Source organism: Dipodomys ordii, unplaced genomic scaffold (genome assembly GCF_000151885.1).
Source record: "Dipodomys ordii isolate 6190 unplaced genomic scaffold, Dord_2.0 Scaffold1, whole genome shotgun sequence".
Lineage (NCBI taxonomy): Eukaryota > Metazoa > Chordata > Mammalia > Rodentia > Heteromyidae > Dipodomys > Dipodomys ordii.
In genome coordinates, this window is record NW_012267217.1 from 20,663,591 (window position 1) to 20,689,945 (window position 26,355).

General features: G+C 42.5%; 1 protein-coding gene across 1 annotated transcript; it reads left to right on the top strand.

Moving 5' to 3' along the window:
* On the top strand, positions 1 to 25,820 carry Lect1 (leukocyte cell derived chemotaxin 1). The gene is made up of 7 exons (XM_013036026.1): positions 1 to 124; positions 463 to 603; positions 6,346 to 6,486; positions 13,731 to 13,844; positions 18,426 to 18,579; positions 21,447 to 21,613; positions 25,352 to 25,820. The coding sequence occupies exons 1-7, from the start codon at positions 56 to 58 to the stop codon at positions 25,565 to 25,567; spliced, it is 1,002 nt and encodes a 333-aa protein (XP_012891480.1). The 5' UTR covers positions 1 to 55; the 3' UTR covers positions 25,568 to 25,820.
* Positions 25,821 to 26,355: the final 535 nt, after the last annotated feature.

The following is a 26,355-nucleotide window of genomic DNA, read 5'->3' on the forward strand; positions in this document are numbered from 1 at the left end:
GCGGGACAGGGCGCACGCAGGCTCTCCTGGGGAGTACCTTGTTCCCCGTGAAGCCATGGCAGAAAACGACAAAGTTCCTATCACCCTGTCGGCGCCCGACGACGTGGAGTTTTGTAGTCCTCCGGTAAGTACCCACTGCAGCCCTAGCTCAGTCCACACGCGGGCCTGGGTGGCACCTGGGTGTCTGGATCCATTGCCCAAGGCCGTTAAAGGTGCGGTGGAAAGGTGGGGAACCAATGTGGATGCCCACATGTGTGGGGGGTGGCTTCCCACCCGCGTGAGTGTGCCAGGCTGAGTGTGCAGGAGGCATGCAGGGGCAGAGGAGAGTACAAGTCCGCAGGGTAGAAAGTGACTGCAGACCCGATTCCCTGCGGGGACCCCCCCCCCACACACACCCCCGCGCGGGGACAGCCAGGTGCGGCTGGCGCGCGGTAAACATGCCCCTCCGCCTCCGGCCCGCAGGCGTACGCCACCGTGACGGTGCAGCCCTCCAGCCCCGCGCGGCTGCTCAAGGTGGGAGCCGTGGTCCTCATCTCGGGGGCGGTGCTGCTGCTCTTCGGGGCCATCGGGGCCTTCTACTTCTGGAAGGGGAGCGACAACCACGTAAGTCCGAAGGGAGGCACGCGGGGTCGGATCAGACTCGGGGGGCGCGGGCCGGGGCGGGGCGCGGGGGAGACCCCAAAAGAGCGCACGGGGAGGCTGGGGCCTCCCTGTCATACTCAAGTCTCCCGCTAGGAGGAGACAGAGCGCGGGTCGGCGAGGGCCAGCTCAGGAGCAGCTCAAGGGCAGCTCAGGGGCCACTGACCCTCCCTGGGGTCGCAGCCTGGCCCTCGCCCTGGGTCCTCTCCGCCCTAGGTCACCCCCCTCTTCCATCCAACCCCGCTCGGCTGCGGTTCGCTCTTGGCAGTGGCGAACGCAGTGGGCCTTTGTTCTCGGTCTCAGACTGGCCCTTTCCATTAAGGAGTAGTGACCATGGATAGGGCCTATTACACCTAATGAATTGGACTTTACTCATCTTTAAAGGAACAAATGGCACTTGAACGACCCTTCCGGCCTGTCCCAGATGAGAAAAGCTATACACTTAAGACCTAGGACAAAGGGAGGGAAGAAATCTTCAGACCCATAATTGAGGTGAAGTTTGAGGGTTCAGAAGTGGAGAGAGATTGAGAAAAACAGAGGGGGGGTAGAGAGAGACAGACAGACAGACAGAGAGACAGACAGAGAGAGAGAGGGAGAGACAGCACCCAGGGAAAATAAAGGGCCAACTTCCTTATACGTGGCAAATCTCTTTAAGAACCAATTCAGGCCTAGTCACATGTGATTTAATGGTAAATGCCTCGCTAACTACTGCCCAGCCTTCTTTGTATGCAACTATTTATTTTAAAGCTCCACAGGCTCTGGGGAGCTGGGAGGGCGGGGGATACATAAAAACAGCTTCTAACTTGACTGGGCAGCGTTCCAGTGTGCTCTCTAAATACCTGAACCTGTCCACCTATGTAAAAAGAGGCACTTTCTCCCGATGACCGTTGCACATGGAGTAGAAGCTTACTCCCAACTAATGGGAAAGAATTCCGTCTCCAGGTGCACACAAAGGGCTCTTTCTTAGCTGTCCGCCAAGGATCTGTGACTACTGTTTCTCTTCTCTCTCCCACCGTGAAATTCTAAGCATGAACGAATCCCAGTACTTAGAGAAATGGTGCTGAAAGCAATTCAGCCATTTTACACATCACATCTTCTGCAGTCACTGCATAATTTGTATTTTTAACTCAAATGCCTAATGTAGATAAGCATGCCATTTCGCACTGAGTCTGTTTTAGAGACTATATCAAATTTACAAGCATCAATTTGTAAGATCAAAATTGCACTGTATTTTTGTGTGGATTTGAAAAGTGCCTTAATGTATTTGTATTTTAAATATAGAAGGCGGGCCAGATGCTCATATTTGAAAGCAGAAAATCTGAACATGAGAGTGATTTCAATGTCTATGACTCCATTAGTAACAGGCTTTGGATTGTCATCCCTTTGGAAATTTGATGGTATTAAAATGTAAATACTATCTTTTAAATAATAAAATCTTAATGCTATCAGTCACTTGGGGATAAAAATAGATTTGCTTTTTTACTTTTTTTGGTAAATATTATGGTCCTGGTACATATAATTGGGGTACCATTTAGTATTTAATTATGCAAGACAAACATGTCTACAGATAAGCTTCTTAGAGACTGAGAGATCACATTGAATAATCAAGGTATCTTCTTATCTCTCATGTTACCTCAAGATGTTTGGTTGTCTGGTTCAAGAGGCCAGTATGAAATTCTAAGAATACAGAGCAATAGTGAAGCACATTTTATTGTCAACAATCAATGTCATTGCTATTTTCTACACAGGAAAATGAAGAAGTCATAGTCACTTTTTTCTTTTCTTTCTGTTTTTCTTTCTTTCTGTTTTTCTTTTCTTTTCTTTTTTTGTCTCCCCAAATGTCTGGTGCTGATGCATATTATTTAAGTCTGAAAAACAAATCACAAAATTCTAAGTAGAATACATTTGGCACCTTCTATGCCTAGCACATGCAAGGGTCTGAATACAAATGTAAACCACCCAAAGAAAACAGGATCCAAAACTGTTCGTCTCTGTCAGACATCAAGACAATTGATTACTCCTTCTTTGGAGATCATGTGTGCCCTTGCTTCTCTCGATCCCCCATAATTCACCTCCTCTTCTTTTCATATGGGTAAACCCTGAGGACTGGTCATAGCTAGAAGACTATGAAACATGGGGTACTAATAATCAAAGGATCACTGGCCGAGCTCATATATTGAGGCCATTTTTCATCCACATTATTCTAAATGGAACAAGGCATTGAAATATGGAGAATTCCTCCCAATGCCAGATAACTGACAACTCTACCCTTCGGGAGGAGGAGAGGAGACCATTGCTTGGGGTTTTTCTTCTCAAACCAATTTTCCTAGGCATTTTCCCAAACATTATGTAATTAATCTTATAGAACCTAGGCCTTATTAAAAACTCATTAGCAAATATCCTTGGCTGTAAAAGGCACCATATTGAGCAGAATTTTGGCAAAGAATAAACTTCATTGTACTTGGATAGAAATTGCCGGAGGTGCCAACAGCTCCCTGGGCTTAGAGCAGATAATGTAATTGCTACACAGCAGCCCTGTTTCCTACCAGGCTAGGAGTCTAGAACTTTGGAAACTGCAGATGGCTTCCCACTCTTCCCTACCTCTCCCCCATCACTTCAGGAGGGCTCAAGCTTCTGCTGCTGCCCTGTGTGGACAGGTGTGCTGAGGCTGCATTCCAAAGGATGCTGTGCTTTCCTAGGGGGATCTTAGTCAGAAGGAGGGTGGAGGTGGTAGAAAGAGAAATTAGGACCACAGGTCTAATTTCTTCTAACTCTTATACAGTCCTCATTGCCTAAGAATTGTGAAGAAAGCCAAGTACCAGTGGCTCATGCTTGTAATCTTAGCTTCTCAGGAGCCTGAGATCTGAGGATCACAGTTCACAGCCAACCTGGAAAGGAAAAATCTGTGAGACTCTTATCTTCAATTAGCCAAGGAAGAAAGAAAGAAAGAAAGAAACTCAAGTGGTAGATCACCAGCCCTGATCAAAAAGCCAGGAGGGAGGGCAAGGCTTTGAGCAAAAAGGAACTGTGATAATTTTGGAAATGGCAAAATTCTTAAAGGTTATGTTGCTTTAGCCCTTGCTTTTAAATGAAGACATAAATTCTCTTGTCACCTGAGTGGAGGACCGTGGTGACAGGCGAAAGTCATGTGCCAGGCACCTTTTGAGTCATTAGTAACTCCTCTGAACAGTGGTTGCTCAAAGAGCCAGAGGCAGAACAGAGCCGGCTTTCTCCCACTGGTCTACAGGGCAGGCAGGCTGGGCAGGCTGGGCCAAAGCAAACACATTTTTGTAGCTCAGCCATTGGACAGCCCACCTGAAGAGCAAAGGGAAGACTGATTCGTAAGCCCTGCTCCCAACTATACTAAATCAGAACCTCCTAGAAGAGTTTCCTGTGATCAGGCTAGCTTGGGCTAATAGTAAACTGCAACATCTGAATTCCTCAAAGGGAGATGGCGGGGCTGAAGTAGATGCTGGTATTTTCTGTTGGCCCAATGAGTGCTGCAGCCTGAAGGGAAGGGGTTAGGGGCAACAAAGTCATTTCTACATCTCTGATGACAAAGTGAAAGTGTTTTGTGGGTCTTGTAATAATGAGTCTTCTCCCAGAAATGATCCCATAACAACAGATAGTTTTCCAGTGTTTGTCTATGTAGCCACCATTCTTCATAATGTGGGGGTGGGGGGAGGAAGGGGAGGAAGGGATCAGACTTGCAAATCAGAGCTATATACAGTTCTGCCTGGCTGGCCTAGCACTAGATAGAAAGGACCTTCATCAATTCTCATTCTTACTTTTGGTGGTTTTTATGCATATGCATCTGTGTGTATACACACATATAATCTATGCATATTATAGACAGACAGACAGAGAATACAGCTATAAATAAGCCTCAAAGTCCAGAAATATAAAGAAGGAAGTGAACCCTGCTACTAGGCCCTCCACACACAGAAAGGTCAAGCGGGTAAGCAGCACACTGAACAAGAGCAGCATGTGAATTATTTTTAAACCACTATAGTGACTAAATGTCAAGCTAGGGGAGCCCTTTGGATCATTTCATTTCAAAGCCAACAAAAAATTTTAAGTGATGAAGTTTTTCTAACAAAATCTTAATCAAAACTCTCTCTTTCTCTCTCTCTCTCTCTCACTCTCTCTCTCTCTCACACACACACACACAAATACCCAGAAAACAAAATGCCCACAAAACCAAAGAAAAAAATAGATTAAAAGAAGAGCCAAGCTGGGTGCTGGTAGCTCACACCTATAATCCTAGCTACTCAGGAGACTGGGATCTGAGGGTCATGGTTCGAAGTCAGTAGGGCAGGAAAGTCTGTGAGATTCTTATCTCCAATTAACGACCAGAAAACTGGAATCTGAGCTGTGGCTCAAAGTGGTAGAGTGCTAGCCTTGAGTAGAAAAACTCAGGGACAGTGCCCAGGCCCAGAGTTCAAGTTCCACAACCAATTTTCTTTTTTTTAACAAAAGAAGAGCCACTCTGGCTCCATCAGCCTTGTCTTCAAGGCTACACTTCTGAAACTTCAGCACTCTGGTATCATAGATGAAAACCAAGGTCCAATTTTTTAATTCTAGAAAACTTCCTCAAGTATTTCTCAAGACCTAGGGATCTGTGGGGCAGACAGCTGTTTTTCTGATTCCTGGCCAGTGTTCTTCTAATGCCAAGTCCTCTCCTCCCTCCCACACAGGCTACACATGTCACTGTAACAAAACACCTGGCACCATATGCCCATCCCATAGGACCAAGTGAGCTGGAACAGATGTGTACATTGACCTTGCTCGCTACAAATGCTGCTTTACACTGGGGATATTTTTCTCCAAGAAAAAATGCCTGAGCCTTGGGAACTGACTCTTAGCTTTTCTCTCAAGGCTGTTGCTCTGTCACTTGAGCTGTACCTTCCCTTCTGGCTTTTTGATGGTTAATTGGAGATAGTCAAATGGACGTTCCTGCCCAGGCTGGTTTTGAACCATGACCCTCAGATCTCAGCCTCCTGAGTAGCTAGGATTACACACATGAGCCACTCACCAGTGCTCGGCTTTTTAAATGGAGGTACAGTGAAGACTTACTCAGCTGAAACTCAATGAACTCTCCCACACCTCAGTTTCCATTTATTCTTCAAGGGTTCTCAACACAGTTGCAAAGCAACTTGAGCTTAGTGATAGAGCACTTGCCTAGCATGCACAAAGCCCTGGGTTTGATTCCTCAGTACCACATACACAGAAAAAGCTGGAAGTAGCACTGTGGCTCAAGTGATAGAGTGCTAGCCTTGAGCAAACGAATCTAAGGGACAGTGCCCAGTCCCTGAGTACAAGCCCCAGGACTGGCAAAAAAAGAAAGAAAGAAATACCATTTCTGAAATCCTAGCCCCCATAGGTTCTGACTTGATTGGTCCAGAGCGAAATCCAGGTGTAGTACCTAGAACATCTGTCCATCTGCTGTGGATGCACAGCCAGGCTTGTAAATCATTGACCTATTTGAACATATCAAAGATTTTACTCATGAGGTATATTTAAAGAAGTAGTTGTATTAAGCGATTGAGTATGGATGAAGTCTTTCTATATAAATGTATCACTAATTAAAGATGATTCCATGTATCTCTGGAAAATGTAGAAGTCATCTCACATAATGTGGGTCTAAAGATGAGACCTGAGTTTCTGGAAGAAGAAAGTATCACTGAGTCTTCTGTTCATTTGCAGATTTATAATGTCCATTACACCATGAGTATCAATGGGAAATTACAAGATGGATCAATGGAAATAGATGCTGAGAACAACCTGGAGACCTTTAAAATGGGAAGTGGAGCTGAAGAAGCAATTGAAGTTAATGATTTCCAGAATGTAAGTATATTTTGTGCATTTAAAGAGTTTAACCAGGCGAGCCCAGGGACTTTTCCAGTTCAGGGAGAAGCAGCATCTTTTACACATACCCAAGTGGTAGCTGTTCTTTCATTACAGTATTGAATTGCCACTAAACCTGGTGTCTCATGTAGCATATTCTCCCCACAAAAGGGCCACACTTCTTTGTTCTTCCTATTTTCTTTCTTTTTTTTGGGGGGGGGGGTCCGGTCGTGGACTGGAACTCTGAACTCTGGGCCTGGACGCTGTCCCTCAGCTCTTCAGCTCAAGGCTAGCTAGCACTCTACCACTTGAGCCACAGCACCACTTCCAGCTTTTTTCTTTTTTGCTTATGTGGTGCTGAGGAATCGAAGTCAGGGCCTCATGCATGCAAGGCAAGTGCTCTACCACTGAGCCACCTTCCCAGCTCCCTTCTTTCTTTTCTTTTCTTTCTTTTTCTTTCCTTCCTTCCTTCCTTCTTTCTTCCTTCCTTCTTTTCCTTCTTTCCTTTCTTTTCTTCCTTTCTTTTTGCCAGTCCTGGGGCTTAAACTCAGGGCCGGGGCACTGTCCCTGCACTTCTTTTGCTCAAGCCTAGCACTGTACCACCTGAGCCACAGGACCACTTCCGGCTTTTTTCCTGTTTATGTGGTACCGAGGAATCAAATCCAGGGCTTTGTGCATGCTAGGCAAGCACTCTACCACTAAGCCACATTCCCAGCCTGTTCTTCCTATTTTTTTTTTGGTCAGTCGTGGGGCTTGAACTCTGGGCCTGAGCACTGTCCTTCAGCTCTTCAGCTCAAGGCGAGCGCTCTACCACTTGAACTACAGCGCCACTTCCGGTTTTCTGGTAGTTTATTGGAGATAGGAGTCTCACGGTCTCTCCTGCCCAGGCTGGCTTTGAACCGCGATCCTCAGATCTCAGCCTCCTGAATAGCTAGGATTTCAGGCGTGAGCCACCAGCACCCGGCTGTTCTTCCTATTTTTGAAAGACAAAAAATCAGCATCTTTGTGGGAAAAAAGAATAATATAAAACAAACGCAACAAAAATACCTTAAGGTGCAGATGCACACTTGTACTCTGGCCTGCTCAGGGAGGTTAAGGCAGGAGGGTCGCTTGAGCCCAGACTAATTTGAGACTAAGGCAGGAGGATGCATTCCTAGGCTCAGTGAGACTAATTGAGGAGATCCTGCCACAGGAGAAGAAAGAGATGCATCTACTAAATTCAGGAACTTAACTGTTTTGAAAAGTTAATTTTACTTTTAGGAAATAAATGATACCAGTCAGGAAATCAAATAAAACTTGATTCTTATGTGCTGTGTATGCCAATCCTGGAGCTTGAACTCATGACCTAGAAACTGTCCCTGACTAGTTTGCTCATCTAGTGCTCTACCACTTGAGCCACAGCTCCATTTCTAGCTTTTTGGTAGTTAATTGGAGATAAGAGTCTCACAGATATTTCTGCCCAGGTTGGTTTCGAACCACGATCCTCAGATCTCAGCTTTCTTAGTATGATTACAGGCATGAGCCACCAGCACCCAGAAACACTTGATTTTTTTAATTGAAAAAAAATATCACAATACCACTTAAAAGGATATAATTCCTGGAATTACAGAAATTCTTGGCTTAAAGTCTAATTTTCTGTAACATGGCAAATAAAATGCTTATACTCCTAGGAGATTGTAAGCTCCAAAGTCCTGGGAAAAAAGAAAAAAGAAAAAATTTTTTTGTGTCATTTACAGTGTTTGAACTAAGAGAGTAGCACTTGCTCTAGTACTTGAGTCAAACCCTCAGTCAGGCTTTTTGCTGTTTATTTCGGAAATGGAATCTGGAAGACTTATTGTTGTTGTTGTTTTGGGCTTGGGCTACCTTCAAACCATGTTCCTTCAGGTCTCAACCTCTGGAATAGTTAGTATTATAGGCATAAGCCATTGGTGCCCAGCTTAGAGAGGAAAGAAATTTTAATAATCTGACAGTCTCATCAACAACATGTTGGATCTACTTAAATACTTTTCTCAGTTCTTCTGATTTCCATTTAATCAGAAAATCAGCATGGATGAATTTCCTATTATAGCCTTAATTTTCTAGCCATGGCCTATTATAGATAAAAACATCCAAGTTTCCTTTAAAAAAAAGACTTTTGTTTTACAAAAATTTAATTTACAGACAATTTGAGACATTAAGCGATTCAGGGATGCTTCAGTGTGCATCTGCAAACCAAAGTGTCACTCCAGGCTTAATTTCCCAATGGCCAACATAAATATCTTATTGTCTTTCGTGTTCTGTGTTGAGGAAGAGACATCATTATTTGGACCCTCCTGTTCAAGCTGAAGATGGAGGAGGTAAAGATTCATAATGAAGAAGAGCTCTTGAAAATAATGTCTCTTCTCATAGTCTATTGGTCCACAAAAAACGCATCAACCCATCTTCCTCTGAGGAGCAACACCAAAAGATGCTTTTCATTTGAATAGAAGCACTCTTCTTGTTAATACTAAAACACACATCACAAGCCCTTCTGTGGTCCCAAACGAGACTACCATTAGAATCTTGAGATGTTACTCATTGTTTGATGATGACCAGGACTGGCTGTGTTCACAGTGGTCCCTGACCTGGGAACAGGCTCTGCAGTTCTGAATGTGCCCAGCAGCACTTATTTGCTCGCAGCTTTGCAAATGGCTTTGGTCAGTGCACAAGTATAATTTCTTTAGACCTATTAAAGGCTTTTACTGCAAAACCCAGAACAAGGTAAAAGCATTTTTTCTTTGTATTACTCAGTATAAACTAATAAAATGCACCTCCTCCACACACATCATTCAATCCAGAACAAAAGTGAATACACACAACATGCCACAATACCAGGCTACGTATGATAAGGAGCTACAGGATGAATAAGAAAAGATACCTCTCTCCTGAGATGTTCCCACATCAAGGATATCCTTTGAAAATATTTTAATCCCAAACCTATATATCTGTTTTATAATCCTCTAGATCTTTCTAATAATGGTATTGATTGTGTTTTGTTCTCAGAGGGCAACAGGGCCACAAATATTTTATAAACTGATCAATTCTTTTTGAGAGCTTCCACATTTCTCTAAGTCAGAACTGGTGAGTCGAACATTTCTTTGATAAATAGTACCTGTTACGGGTTTAAACAAGCCTGGACTTTTGAAAACACATGAATCAGCCCCTATGGTCATCTGCTATTACTTTCTCCTCTATTTTAAACCATCAGTCAATGGCAGGAAGTGTTGATTGAGCCTCTGTGTGCCAGGGACTATGGCAAGTATGAAGCACGGAAGATGACTAACACTTGTCCCTCAAGGACCTTCCAGTTGAGTCCAGAAGTAGGCAAGCATGTGTGTGTGTATGTGTGTGTGTGTGTGCCTGGGAAACTGCTGTGATGAACTCAGCACACAGAAGCATGGCTGATGATTACAGGCTGTGAGCAGGTTTAACAAAGATGACGACAATTGAATCAGATCCTGAGAAGTGGCTGAACCTCAACTGGCAGCCAGATGGGGGCAGGGCTTTCCAGGTCCAGGGAAGAAGAATACACAGGAATGGTCAGGCTTCCATGTGGACAGACAGAAGGAAGCAGACTTGATAGAGACCTAAACAGGGTCAGGACCCTACCACAATTTCTCCATGGAGAAAAAGGAACACTACTAATGAGAGTAACACTGGAAGAAAGACAAGTGCTTCAGACTCCGCTCTCTGAGAAGTACAGAAACTGGGTTAATTCATAGTATATGAGTTATACTGCAGAAAGTTAGATTCTCTGCCATGTGCCGGTGGCTCACACCAATAATCCTAGCTACTCAGGAGACTAAGATCAGAGGATCAAGATTCAAAGCCAGCCCAGGCAGTGAAGTCCAGAAGACTCTTATCTCTAATTAAATACAGAAAAATCCTGAACTGGCACAGTGGCTGAGGTGGTAGAATGCTAACCTTGAGCAAAAGGAGCTCAGGGACAGAACACAGGCCCTGAGTTCAAGTCCTAGGACTGGCAGAAAAAGGAAAAAAAAAAAGAAGAAAGAAAGACTTTGGTATCCCAGCCTAATGCCTCATTTAAATAACAAAAAAATGGATTAGGAATTAACAGACCGACTGTACCGGTGAGTCTAAGTGTATTCCCTTTATAGATCTTTTAGTATGTGACTATTTGAAATTTAAAACACTGGGGCTCAGAATGTGGTTTAGTGGTAGAGTGCTTGCCTAGCATGCATGAATCCCTGGTTTCAATTTCTCAGTGCCATATAAACAAAAAAGGCCAGAAGTGGTGTTGTGGATCAAGTGCTAGCCTTGAACACAGTCTCAAAGACAGTGCCCAGTCCCTGAATTCAAGCTCCAGGACTGGCAAAACAAAAAACAAAAAATTGGGGAGGGGAAAAGTTAGTATAACCTACCTAAAAGATAGGTATTGCTTTGATAAATCAATATAGCTCCCAACTAGAACATAAGGAAAAGAAAAAAATTAAGAAGATGTCTATAGTAAAATATAGATTTTTACATGTAAATACTCCAAGTTTTCTCAATTTTCACAGCAATTTCATTTCTAGGAAAGTTGTACATTTGAATCACTCTGTGCTTATATATAAAATAGAATTGGGTTCCAGGCAGATATCTACAAACAGATTTGTTTTTCCTTGAGCTCTCCAAGAAAAAATGAGTTCTTCAGGACCGCAGGCTGTGAAGAATCCAGCCTCCCTAGGTTCTGCCCAATAAGGCCAGGAATACCCTAATATTTGTGACAACCAGGTTCCTGAAAAAAATAGCTAAAATACCTTTTGAGATCCAAACTCCCTGCTGTCCTTGAGCCCCTCATGGAAGTCCAAAAATAGATGAATCCCCTAGGAAGAAAAACAGTGCAACTAAGATGGGATTAGCACTCTTTTGATGAAAGAACATTAGTTGTTTGGGGTTTTTTAAGTCTTCACTCATTATCTTCATTAGCAAATTTCTTCATTAGCACCAGCTTCTTCATTATCACTGCCTTGTTTGTTTGCAAAAGCAGGAGAACTGCTTGGCTTTCTTGTGCCTCTTTTAGTTCTCTTTGTTTAATCTCCCAATCTTTTGGGCTGCTTGATGTAGATCTGATAGCTAGATGCGGTGATTGCTATGTGTGAATTCCTTCCCTCAGTTCTGTCCCAGCGGGGCTGATTCTCTCTGCAGTGTACAGATCATCAGAATGAACTCAAGGCTAGATTGACATCCAATGAGGTTAATATTCGGTAGACTCTGTTCTCTCCTTTTGGAAGTGTGGGAATGGTTGCATGGTGTCTCCTCCCACCGCTCACCTTCAGAGGAGGTGAGGGTTTGAAGTTAGGGAACACGGCACCGAGGGAGCAGTCATCTCCCTCCCCTGTCTTCTGTGTTTCACATTATGAGTCCTTGATTTCCATACAGAGCAAGAGCCTCAGAACTTTGGGAGGTATCATCCTACAGAGGAGTGAGTCTCAAAAGTGTATTCTTCAAGCCACCAACAGAGTGCTGGAAATAGAAGTTGTTGGCCTACTGAACTGCAAACCTCCTGGGTGGACCCAGCACTCTATTATATTTAATGAGAGCTCCCAGTGAAAAGACACAGTTACCCTAAAGCAGAGGACTGGAGTCTCATCTGTAATCCTAGATACTCAAGGGGCTGAGTATTGAGGATCAAGGTTTGAAGTCAGCGTAGGCAGAAAAGTCCATGAGACATTTATCTCCCATTAACCAGCAAAAAAAAAGCTGTTAGTGGTGGTGCGGTTCAGGCGGTAGAGTACTGATGTTGAGTGGAAAAAACTAAGTGAGAGTGCCAGGCCCTGAGTTCTAGATTCAGTACATACACACACAGAGACATACAAAACTTAGTTGCCCTGAACAAATTTCGCCCATACCAATGATCCTCAGTTGTGGCTGTACTTTATAGAGCTACCAATGCTTGAGTGTCCCTGGGGAGTATCCCACTAGCTGTGCGCATAAAGTTAGGGAACATGTCACCAAAGGACTACATATTGCCAGCGTTGGGCTCCCCTTCTGTGAACCAGGTACCATGCCCTGCTTCTGAGAGGAAGTTAGTGCTGGGAGTGCGGAGTGAAAAGGGGCCGGTGTGTGCTCACAGCCAAGCAGGCCTCAAGGCAAACAGTGAGGTACATTAAGAAGAATGTGTCTTTCCTTCTCTATTTAGCAAGCTCTGTGGAACTCTGGTGCTGAGCACCCATGGGTAAAACTTTTCATGAATCAACTCTGCATTTAGGACTGACTCCTGTGCTGGACCTCTAGATCTGCCCATGCTTTTCTTCCCCCCATTCCTTAGCACTGATGCCAGAACTGGGTCAGTATGGTCTCCACACAACAGCACAAGCTACAAATTCATGCTGGTGTCTACATTATCACAGCATAAAACTGGTGAGCTTTAGGACTCTGTGGGGCTCTTTATGCCTCATGAAACTCAAACCAGCAAGGGTGAAAATCAGTACTCCTCAGACAAATCCTACAGTCACCCTTCTTGTCCTCTGTGGAGAGATGTGAGAGATGTGGTGCCCCTTGTAGCCAACAGGATGTGGGGCAAGTATTTCCCTTAAGGCTGGTCCCCAGGTAGGTGACACTGTAGCTCACAGGGGACAAAAAACAAAGCATGCAAGTTCTTGAGTTAGGTCTGAGAACAAAGTGCATCTCCTGTTTTATTTTTCATTTGCTTTTTGTTGCTTTTTAATCACATATTAATTGTTCAAAGGAGTTATTTTGTTATTTCCATATGCAGATAATGTACTTTGATCATATTTACCCCTCTGTTCCTCTTCTTATTCCTTCCTCCTTTTCTTCTTCCAATTTTAATTTTTATTATTTTATTCTATTTTAATACCACTGTGTGGGTTTTTTGTTTTGTTTTTGTTTTTGCCAATCTGGCGCTTGAACTCAGGGCCTGGGCACTGTACTTGAGCTTCCTTTCTGTTCTAGGATAGCACTCCACCACTTAAGCCGTAACTCCACGATAGGCTTTTTGCTTGTTAATTGGAGATAAAGTTTCATACTTTCCTGCCCAAGTTGGCTTCATACCACAATCCTTAGATCTCAGCTTCCTGAGTAGCTAAGATTATAAGCATGAGCCATTGATACCTAGCCCCTATTACTAGTAAATAACACTGAAAGGAAAATTCCATAAGAGTCAGGATTGAAATCATATTTGTCTCTACTAGACCCAGAACAATGCCTTTGTAGATGCTTAATAAATAAATGAGTGGATGGACAGATAAGCTTTTATCTCACAGGGCATCACCGGAATCCGTTTTGCTGGAGGAGAAAAGTGCTACATCAAAGCACAGGTGAAGGCTCGTGTTCCTGAGGTGGGCACCGTGACTAAGCAAAGCATCGCTTCGGAACTGGTAGGTACCAACATGTGCCTACAGCCAGAGGCATTTGGTAGGCACAAATCCTGGGGTCTCTAGTTCCTGGGTGGTTAATAACCAGAAACTAAGCTTTTCTTCTCAACCAAAGGAATTTAAATTATGTCTGCTGGCTCCAAGGTATCCAATATGAGGGAGTATATTTAAGGTTTGGGAAAGTGACATTGCAAAGTGTGTTAAGGATCTGGTGCTCACGTGGCTCTTATTTCCCCAATGCTGAAGAACTACTAGATCAGTAATTAAGATTTCATAGTAGCCAGGCACCGGTAGTTCTCATCTGTAATCCTATCTACTCAGGAGGCTGAGATCTGAGGATCGCGGTTCAAAACCAGCCCAGGCAGGAAAGGCCATGAAACTCTTATCTCCAATAAACCACCAGGAAACCAGAAGTGGCGCTGTGGCTCAAGTGGTAGAGTACTAGTCTTGAGCTGAAGAGCTGAGGGACAGCACCCAGGCCCAGAGTTCAGGCCCCATGACCAACAACAACAACAAAAAAAGATTTCATAATGACAAAGGACTTCACAGATAGAATCTTCATTAAAGAAACTTTATAGCCCTCTAGCCTCAGCCCCAATGTGGACAATTTTCCCAGGTATTCTGGATACCCACTAGAAATCTGTGACAGGACTTTCTCCCCATGGGTCAACCAGCTTCACAGGGGGGAGTCCTCATTGTTTTGCCCAACCCTGAGCTAACCCCACACCCACTATAGTGTTTTCCCTTTAGTTCATTCCTTTTATTTTAGTCAGTTATGGGGCTTGAACTCTGGGCCTGGCATTTTCCCTCAGCTTGAGCTCTTCAGATTAAGGCTAACACTCTACCACTTGAGCCACAGCTCAAGCTGTGGTGGCTCACTGGAGATAAGAGTCTGACAGACTTTCCTGCCCAGGCTGGCTTTGAACTGCAATCCTCAGATCTCAGCCTCCTGAGTAGCTAGGATTATAAGTGTGAGCCACGGGGGGGGGGGGGGGGAGTGACCAAGTGGCTCCATCTCATTCATCTATCTATTTGTGAGCATTTAAAATATAATTCTTCCATCTCTTATTGCAATTTACCTTTAAGCTTGATCTTTTGTTTTTTGTTTTTGCTAAGCCTGGGGCTTGAACTCAAGGCCTGGGCACTGTCCCTTAGTTTCTTTTGCTCAGGATTAGCACGCTACTACTTGAGCCACAGTTCCACTTCTGGCTCTTTCTGTTTATGTGGTACTGAGGGAATCGAACCCAGGGCTTCATGCATGCTAGGCAAGTATTCTACCATTAAGACACATTCCCAGCCCGCTTGATTGTTTTTAAGAGTTGTAATGTTCTAAAAACACATTCAGTAATACTTTTTTTTTTTAAGTGATACTTTTACAAAGTGATCACAACCCATTATTATCTTCCACTTGAGTGTGCCAGGTAGGGTGAAAAGAAAATGGTCTTTGGGGTCAATCAAGAAAATGTGGATTCCAAGTCCAACTCTGATACTTGCTGAGGTTGTGGCTTTAATTCATGGAAACTCAGTTTTGTCTTTTGCAGACTGGGGGGTACACACACTGCCCGTAGCCCTAGGACCTAGTAGGTGATGAGAGGAGGCTGTTACTCATTACTGCTAATTTTATTATGATCATCTCTGAGCCTTCCAGTATTCCAGAGAGGAAAGTGAAGCAAGTGTTGCTCTCACAGGAAAAGAGGGGAAATGTGCAGAAGGTGCCTGGAAACCACCCCATTGTTTGCTCCAATGGGAATAGCAGTAGCCGGGGGCTCAAAACAAAACACAACACAAATGAAAAACAAACCTATGAGTTTTGAAGGCAGGTCACCCTGTCCTCCAGGTCCTTCCTTACTCCCAGTTTCTCCAGCGTTTATCCTGTGACATGATTTGCTGCCCTCCATTGCACCTGTCAGTCCTTGGTACGTGTGCTAGCTTGTTCTCCTGGAGCTGAGCCACTCAGCATCCAACACCAGGGTGGGTGTGAACTCACTAACACCAACCTAAAAATGAGGTCAAGACCTGCTTCATCTGGACCATGAACTTTCATTGCATTACTATTATTTTTTAAACATCCATCACTGTTTCTGTTAGGCCATAGAACTTGTCTCCTCCTTTGCCTTCCCCAAAGACCAACTCTTCAACCAGAGCTACTAACACTGTAGACAAAGGTTTACAGTACACTGTATAATTTTTTAAAATAAAATTTATCCTGATTTAAAAAATAATGCCTTGTCTTGTAGAAAATCTGGGAACTACATCCAAGTAAAGAAAACCACCTACAACAGCATAATCCATAGATAACTAATGTAAACATTTTAATGGGATTTCTGTGTTTGTGATATTCTTTTCCATAAGTGAAATTAAACAGTTGTACATTCTTATGACATTCACTTAACTTCAGTTCTTTTTAAATGTAGCTTATATGTTGCAGATTATAATTTTTGTCCAAACACTTCAGGCATTTTCAGTTTTTCACTATTTCAAACAACAGTTATCAAAAACGCTTATCTAACTATAGTGAATATTTTTGTGTTTCAATCTTCAGCCCTAATTTTTATGCTTAAAAGGTAGATTATTTATCTCATGTTTTAGTTACTTATATTGTGCACGGTGGAGCCTCTGATGGACAAAAAACAATTCAGACTCTGTGTATGTGAATTAGGTATATAGTTGGCTGTCAGTACCAGATAACTTAGAGCAATGTACAATTCTGTAGAGCCGCCTTAATGGTCAGCATCTCGGTGTTTTTCAAATTATTTCTTTAGTCCGTCCTTCCAACTTCCAAACATGATAATACTATACTGCTCAGCCGTTTCAAAAAGATATTGAAACAAGGCATCAGGCTCATACTTATAATCCTAGCTTCTTAGGAGGCTAAGATCTGAGGATCTTGGTTCTAAGTGAGCCCAGGCAGAACAGTCCAGGAGACTTCTATCTCCATTTACCAGAAAAAAAGTGGAGGTATGGCTCAAGTGGTAGAGTACCAGCCTGGAGGAAAAATTTTTAAAAGCTAAGAAACGGTTCCAACACCCTGAGTTCAGGTCCCAGTACCAGCACCAAGAAGCAGCAGATGAAATGAAACCACCCCAACCCTGACTTACCTTCCATCAGGAAAAGCATCAGCCCTACAGCATTCTTGGCCTCAATCTCCATGGCTTTTCCAGCCATCCCAGCCATCCTCAGCCACCAGAGTGTGACAAAAGGAAGTGTCACTCACCTGGTGCTGACATCGCTGCTGACAACAAAAGCAGGATTTGTGTGGCAAGAAAGGAGAAAGGAGACTGGAGAGCCACATGCTCTCAGACTGATTGAACATTCTTACCTTACAGGACTCATCATGAAATGCATTATCTCAATCACCCTCCTCTTCCCCACACACTTTAGATTATGCTGGGGCAGATTGATGTCCTCTTTGTTCTCATAAATTTTTCATCAGTGTTTTTTTATAACTTTAAAAAGCTACTGTACTCAAAGAGCATTCATTTCCTGGATGAGGCCATTTAATTTAAAGTAAATAACTGGATTGAGTGCAAGCTTCCTCCAATAATGTTAAGTTGTTTTAATGCAACCCTATGCCTGAGGGAAAAGGCACAAATGAAGTACTGCTTTTAGCTAAAACTAAGGAGAAAACATTTTAATTTCTCCAACCTATTGCAAACTAATAAATACATGAAAGGAACAACCTGGCAAAAATAAATTTGTCTCCTGGGTTATCAAACCATTCTCAGCATCTCACTGTGGAAGAAAATCCAGGCTTTCACTTTGAAATCTCAGTGGTGTGCTTGATGTGAGAAAGATCTGAAATATGTTTTGTTATAGCTGGGAAGTGGAGAAATGGTTTATGTTAAATAATACTTTGAACTGGAGACATTAAAGAACCAATCACTTGCTTTTTCCATTGTTGTCTGGAAGCTGCAGAACAAAACCCCAAAAGATTTTCACTTCAAATGAAGGGTTCCTCTCTCCTTTATAGGATTTCAGGTTCTGTTCAATTGCTTTTCCTCAAAAAACATCTTTGATCGAAAACATCAGATTAACCTAAATCTCAAAGTTGGTATCAAGTAATTTTCACTTCAACTCAGAACTGTCCAGAGGCAGGCCGTGGAGATAGTGTGCAAAGCATTGTGAGGACAGCTACAAAGAGACTGGAGCCTTAAAGTGTGCACACATGGTTTGTACAGACACACACACACACACACACACACACACACACAACTGGAAGTTGTTTTTGTGCCAGTATCAGGACTTGAATTCAGAGCCTCAAACTCTCACTCTGCTTTTTCATTCGTAGCTGAATGTCTACTATTATTTGAATTCTGCTCCCTACCCGGCTTTTTGCTAGCTAAATTTTGCTAATTTTGCCAGAAATGGAGTCTCTTGGATTTTTCTGCCCATGCTGGCTTTGAACCTTGATCCTCCAAGTCTCAGCCTTCTGAGAAGCTAGGATTATAGGCTTGAATTACCAATGCCCAATTCTTTCTAAATTTTTATCAGGCAAAAATTAAATTTTAGCAATACATGGCTTATCATAATGCAGCAGGTGCCACAGTCCTCTTTGCTCAAGTGCATTTCATTTTTTACTTCCAGGAAGGCAAGATCATGCCAGTTAAATATGAAGAAAACTCTCTTATCTGGGTAGCTGTCGACCAGCCAGTGAAGGACAACAGCTTCCTGAGTACTAAAGTCCTGGAGCTCTGTGGCAACCTCCCTATTTTCTGGCTTAAACCTATGTATCCAAAAGGTAACACCTTAAATTCTCCTAATGAATGGGGCTTGAATTTCTTCCTCTTACATGAGGCTCCTCTGAGCCCCTCTGCCAGCCAGGGCATGTGATAGAAAGATAAAATCAAGATGCATGTGGTGGCGTTTCCATAATTAGCATGGGAGACAGAAGAAAAAGAGAGTGACAGGCATGAAAAGGAAGGAGCAGTGGGGTTAACAAGAGGCAGGGTGGGAAGAGAGAGCACCATGCAGTACCTGCCATTACCCTCAGCTTTTATTTATGATGCTCCCGCTACTTCCAGCTCTGCCCCTTAATCTCAGTTGTTTGCACCTTTCCAATTTCACAATTTTTTTTCATTCTTCAGGCATAGCATCAAGGGAGTAAGAAGCTGTCATGCTGCTGAATTTTTATTATGTTCAAACCTAGAATTATGGGACAGCCAAAAGCTGCCATGGGTATCAGCCAAGATTCCTCAAGTTCAAGGCTTGAGCATCAGCTTCCAAGTCTAGAGAAAATAAGTTCAGGATCCCTGGGGTTTGGAGTTAGGTTGGAGCACATCTTTCTGAATGACGAAGGGCACGTGAGCCCAGTGGCCTTGCTCTTTCCCCTGAGTCTCTCCCATCCCTGAAGGCCTATCACTTCATTTCTGCTGCCATCATCACCTGGCCTCCCCAAGGCCTTCTTTGTACTTCTGGCAAAAGAAAAGAAAAAAAAAATTAAAGACCTCTCTCCTTGCACAGCAGAGAAAAATAATATAAAGATTTGAGTGGTGCACGCCTGTAATCCTAGCTACTAGGAGGCTGACATCTGAGGATAGTGGTCAAAGTCAGCCAGCAAAAATTGGGAAGTGAAGCTATAGTACAGTGCTAACCTTGAGCATAGCAGCTAAGGGATATACCCAAGCACTGAGTTTAAGCCCAGTACTGCACCAAAAAAGGGGGAAAGGGGTTTCCACCTACTCTTTCATAATATGAAGAAAATGAAGACAGCTGATAATGCCCAGATTCCTATCTAGTGGTAATAAAAGTCCCCAACTACTAGCCAATTGCTAGAGATTCATACCTTTAATCTTAGCAACTCAGGAGACTGAAATCTGAGGATCATGGTTCAAAGCCAGCCAGGGAGGACAGTCCAAGAGACTTTTATCTCCAATTAACCATGAAAAAGCCAGAAGTGGAGCTGTGGTTCAAGTGGTAAAGGGCTAGCCTATAGCACAAAAGCTCAGGGACAGTCCCAGGACATGAGTTCAAGTTCCAGGGCTGGCATGTGGATGCACGTGCATGTGCTCTGGCATGTGCATGCGCTCAGGCATGCGTATGCACACACACACACACACACACACACACACACTCTCACGATCCATAGCCCTTGTCCCAGCTCTTGGATGAGGTGGGTAATCAGTGTCACATAGCCATGTTACAAAGGCACTGTGAAGATGGCTGCACCCAGGTTGGCTGGGGAGGAAGCCTGGTGTCTGCACAGCTGATTTGTGTGCCAGGCACTGTTCTAGAACATCACCTTTGACCTCATTGAAGCTGTTCCAATGATTTTTGGGGTAACTACCCAGGTTTCCATCCTGCAGAGAAAGAATGTAGGATTCACAGACATTAAGTAACTTGCCTGAGGTCACTCAACTAGTGAAGAAATAGAGCTGTGAGCCTGGCACCCATGGCTCACACCTGTAATCCTAGCTACTCAGGAGGCTGAGACCTGAGGATCACAGTTCAAAGTCAGCCCAGGCAGTAAAGTCTGTGAGACTTTCATCTCCAATAAATAAAAGAAGCCAGAGGTGGCTCACGTGGTAGAGGGCTAGTCTCTAGTCTTTAGCCAAAGAAACTCAAGGACAGTGCCTAGGCCCTGAGTTCAAGCCCCAGGACCAGCTAAAACTTAATTAAATTAAAAATGGAGGTATAAATGAATTCAGTTCTCCCTGGTGCCTCTCCGATTGTTATCTATGAAAGCTAAATTAAGCCAGACTTTAAAGCACATGTAAGTTCTCAAAAATAACAAAGCACAGTACAAGTACCACTACTTAACACTCAGGTGCTTATTATATGCCAATACTGTGCTAAAACATTCAGGTACAGGTTTTCATTGACACTATCCTATGAATTAAATACTATTATCCTGATTTTACAAATGGAGAAAGTGAGGCTCAGGGGAGACACCAAAGTGCAAGCTATGTGGTACCTCCCATCTTTGTTACTTAGCCATCTAATGTGCAGTATGGATCCATGAGGCAATGTGGTTAGCCAGAGCTCTTGGTGGAAAACCAGTGTTTCTGGCTCTTAGCTTGATCTGATGTCACATCTATGTTCAGTAGCAAAGTACTTTCCCAGTATGTACCAGGTCCTGGCCCTGATCTTCTACCAGAAAATAAAAATACAAGTAAAAAATACAAAAAGGAAAATAAGACAGTGTTAACCTTATTTGTCATCTTTTACCAGGAAGCAATATTCCCACAAGGGCACTAGTATATTCTGCTGATGTCAGAACTGGTTTTTCAGGGACCCTCTTCATCAGCAATAGTATGTTATTTACTCAGCTCCATAGTGACAAGGGTTGAGAATGGAGATTTGTTAACTATCTTTCAACATCTACCCAGGAACTGGAGACCAGCCGGGGCAAAATAACAAGATCTTATCTGAATAAAAACCAAACCCAAACCCAAGAAATACTCCAAATGAACAAAAACAAAAAGAACGTTCAGGTTGTCAAATGATGGGCCCAATTTTTTAAATCACCAGCATAAAAATTTAAGAGCACATATATAGCATATACATACTTGTGTCTTGATATTCTTATGATTTTTTACCCCCCAAAATATGCAGACCTAATTACCTTAGTTATCCAATAAAGAAATTAATTTTCAGCAATCCTTGTAGAGACCCAGAGAGAAAGAAGAGACGTGATAAGAAACATCATTCCAACTACCACAAGAAGACCACGCAGCAGGCCACGAGGCAGCCCAGACCCTGGAAGACTGAATAACCAGAGCAGACCCAGTGTTCAAGAGGATGCAGAGCTTTTCAATCCTGATAATCCTTACCATGTGCGTACTTGTGGCTTCCTGACAAGCTTAGACTAGAGCATTAAGTCCAATGTTGAAATGGTGTTTCTACTTGAGGTTTCATAGAAGCATTTCATTTTTAATGGAGACCTTTCCTCAATTATTTTAAAAACACTTCTTCCTCTATTTGATGCATGGGTTAGAATGAAGAGCAGGAACACTGAAGCATTGCCTGTGTAGCATAAAATCCTTATTGGTTAGAGAGTTAGAATAATTCTCTGATTTCCTGTGCTCTTTTAGCTTGTCACAGGAAAATCCACGCAAATTCATATCAGGAATTTGAGTATCTAAAAATGTCTCTTGTGTGCCTTGGAGGCACACATTGGAGAATGAAAGTATTCTCTTTCTCTCTTTATCACTTTTGTATCCAGGCACCAGACATCTAGGGAGTGGTTGGCCTGTGCAGGACAGTCAGGAGATCTCCTGCCTGAGGGCAGGGGTGTTTGCTCAGTGCACTCTGGGATAGACAACCCCACTTCACACAGCACATGATTATGAGGACAGCACTAAGGTGCTAATGCCTCAAGCCTAAGACATATTGTTTACCATTACTGTACTTTGCAGAATTAAAGAGTATTTATTTTTAACTAGTTTTTAAAATAAAAAATATAGTTTAAAAAAGAAACACCATAGAAGCTGGGCACTGGTGGCTCACACCTATAATCCTAGCTACTGAGATCTGAAGACTGAGGTGTGAAGCCAGCTGAGGCAGAAAAGTCCATTAGAATCCATCTCCACAATAAACACAAAAAAAGCTGGATGGAGGTATGGCTCAAGAGCACCAGCCAGTGAGCAAGTGAGAGGACCTAAGTTCAAGCCCTGGTACTGGCAAACAGAAACAACAAAAAGCAATACAAAAGGATACAGTACAGTATTCTGGAAATTGTTTAAATAAGCAACATAAATTCTTCATTACGTCTATTCATTTAGCAGTATAATATGTTGACAGAAACAACTAGTACAGAAAATTAACTATTTTGGTGGACATAGCAGCCTTGTTTTGCTGTTGCAAACAGGGTTGGAGTATACTAGCTTGTACATGATTCACCAGGTAATAGGGAGTAAATGGTGATGCCAGGGACTCTCATCACACAGATCAGCACATTGCTCACTGTTAGCTATTCGTTTATCTCCTCTACATACTAGAAAGGACAGCTTTGACACAAATACCAAAGCACATATTGTCTGCCGCATTACATTTTGAAGATTATAATAGATTTTTCTGGGAATTTTACTTTGTGTCTGTATAGGTCCTAGGGCTTGAATTCAGAGCCTGGGTGCCATCCCTGAGGTCTTTGTTTTCAGTTCAAGCCTAGTGCTTTACACTTGAGCCACAGCTCCATTTCTAGATTTTTTTGTTGGTTAATTGAACTTTGCTATTGGACTGGCTTGGAACTGTGATCCTCAGATCTCAGTCTCCTGGGTAGCTAGGATTACATGCATGAGCCACCAGCACTTGGCTGGAAATTTTACATTTAATAAGGCATCCCAAATTGCTTTCTAGACAATTCTGCCAACTGCATTTACAAAGAGTGGTTGGTAAATAAGAACATTTTGTGTGTGTGGTGCAGAAGGTTGAACTCAGGGCATCTAACATGTTGAGCATGCACCCTACCACTGACCTACACCCTCAGAACCATTAAACTTTCTAATCTCTTGAGCTATACATTGTATTCCTTGGTTGTCTTCCTTGTTTTTAGTTATAAGGCTGAACATTATTTCACCTAGTCATTTATTCTTTCCTGGCAGCCTATGCAGTCCTGCACTACTTCCTGTGTTAATATATTTTCCAAATCAGGCACTAGTTGTGCACACCTGTAGCCCTAACTACTCAGGAGGTTGAGATCTGAGGATTATGGGTCAAAGCCACCCCTGTGCAGTGAAATCCCTAAGACCCTTACCTCCCATTAACCACCAAAAGCCACAAGTAGAGCTGTGGTTCAAGTGGCAGAGTGCTAGCACTGAGCACAACAGCTCAGGGACAGCTCCAGGACCGGCACAATATATATTTTTCTCTAGCTTATCATTTTAGACTAATAGATGTTAGAAAGATTTACGGCAAAGAGTATGTTATAAGCAACCTAAAGTTTATCAGAAATTTCAGACCACCATAGTTTCCATTCCCTAAGCTCAAAGAAATGCCACGTATTTTCAATTAGCTGGACTCACTGTCCCTGTGCACATGTGTGGGTGTGAGTCCTTTCAGAATGGCTTCAGATTATATGTCCTGGTTTCAAACTTAAAGATCCATACTCAAAAAAAAAAAAAAAAAAGCCAGGCACCAGTGGCTCACACCTGTAATCCTACTCCGGAGGCTGAGATCTGAGGATTTCAGTTCAAAGCCAGCCTGGGCAGGAAAGTCTATGAGACTCTGATCTCCAACTAACCACCAGAAAACCAGAAGTACCACTGTAGCTAGCTTTGAGCTGAAGAGTGCAGGGACAGTGCCCAAGCCCAGAGTTCAAGCCCCACAACCCTCAAAAAATAAAAATAAAACCCACACTTTTAATATGTTGAGCTTTAAGCAAAAATACTTCAAGCATTCCTCCTCACTCTGTCCCTCAGATATTCTTTTTAAGAAAAATCTTAGAGAAACAACGCCTTCATATGAGGAAACACCTCAACCAACAGGCTCAGGACAACATTTGGTCCACAGAATCAGTTATAGTTGCTAATCAGGTGATTTGTCAAATTGTCCCAGATGAGACTATTTCAAGAAATAAGGGGGAGAAGGGTCAGGAGAATGAGGGTGATGTTAGAGAGTAAGATCATAGAGGTATTGATGACAAATCTAAACAAGCTGCATCAGACATTGCTAAGAATCTTTTTTTTTTTTAAGATATGATAATGGTGATTTGGTTATGTAGGAAATGTCCGTTTGGAGGTCCATTCTAATGTATTTATAGATAAAATATCACTATGCCCTTCTATTTCACATATATATTTACCTTAAAAATACTTCAGAATGCTTAAAAAGGAAATTTGACAATAGGTTTAAAAATTAACATATACTAACAGTATAATTTTCCCCACCCCCCAAATTAAAGAAAGTATTAGAATGAGCTACCATGTTTAAGGCTTCTTGGAAATATAATTGAATAGTCTTAGAGAATACTACCAGAATCTTAATCCCTCAGATTCTTGCAAAGGTAAACCAGACATGCAAATTGAGCAAAGGACAAATTACTTCTAGTCTTATAATCAACATGATTTTATCTGGTAAGGCTTAAGGGCTTGAATTTCTACAAATTTTCATGGAGCCTTTTTCTAGCTCCCTTACATCCCCATGGAAATGACACCCTTATTCTGTTGCTGAAATTAAGGCAGGAAAACTAAATGACATGACAGTGCTCTGAGACAGCCCTAGAAGCCATTACTGTAGGAAGGCTTAAAATTAGCAATAGCAGAAAAGCTAGTTTTGATCAAAATGCTTCCTTTTTGTTTTAGTTAAAACAAATTGAGTCACTGTGAGTGGTAACCATGGCTCATTTAAGGTATGGTGGAATTTCAAAACATCGTTAAAAAGCACACAAACTTTCTGCCGATGACAGATTAAGTAAGTAAAGGTTCCTTGATGTCAGATCATTTAACAAGATTGGAAACTTTAGAACTGATTATGCTGATTTCTTGCAGTAGTGAACAAGTCAGGATGTTATTTTAATCTAATGTGCACACTATAACTTTCTCATTATGAATACAAATAATCCTTTTATTTTATAGCAGCAGGAAGGGGAAAGCATGACATTTGACCCCAGACTGGACCATGAAGGTATATGCTGTATAGAATGTAGGAGGAGCTACACCCACTGCCAGAAGATCTGTGAACCCCTGGGGGGGTACTATCCATGGCCTTACAACTATCAAGGTTGCCGTTCTGCCTGCAGAGTTATCATGCCTTGTAGCTGGTGGGTTGCCCGGATCTTAGGCATGGTGTAAAATTGCTTATCAGGTACTGTCAAGAATTAACTCAAGAGTTGACAACCAAAGCAGCAAGATGCATGTTGATGCTGAGGGACCACAAAGTATTTTATACCCAACCTGAGCAATGTTATCCTAGACATAAACGATTTTCTGTTGCTTTCCAGAACTATACCTAGTAAGAGCAAATGTACTGAAGGGATAGTTTGACACAATCCTTTGATTTTTTTCTTTGCCTTGACAATAAAGCTTATTGTAACTATGAAATAAATGGTTATGAATAAATGTGATGATTTACAATTTTAGAGATGGTCTCAATCAAGTCTTGACCAAAATCTTTCCAGTCATTGTTATTTATACAGAATTCCTCAGTGGTTCTTAACCTTTATTGTTCTTCCCAGTCTTGCAGAACTTCCAGAATTCCCAGATAAATATTCAAACCAAAAAAATAGGCTGCATGATAGGATCCACCAGAAAGTAAATTTTACCTTCATTGTGGTAGCTCATAAAAATTCCTCAACTATACTTTGCACTGGCATGTGGTTAACAAGTGGCAGCCCTATGGTTAAGAGTACTGGGATAAGGAAAAATGAAATTTGAAGGTAAATCACACTTGTGGTGAAGAACTTTGTTGACATTCTGAAAGCAAGTCTTCATCTTTTCAGTCTGTTTTCAGTAAGTGGTCACTAAGCAAGAAACAGCATGATGAGTTTACCATCTTTGTAGTACAAATCAGTCTGCTGGTGTAGTCCAATTACCAATAAGTTACTCTACTAGTAATAGGGCTGACAGTACGACTTGGCAGA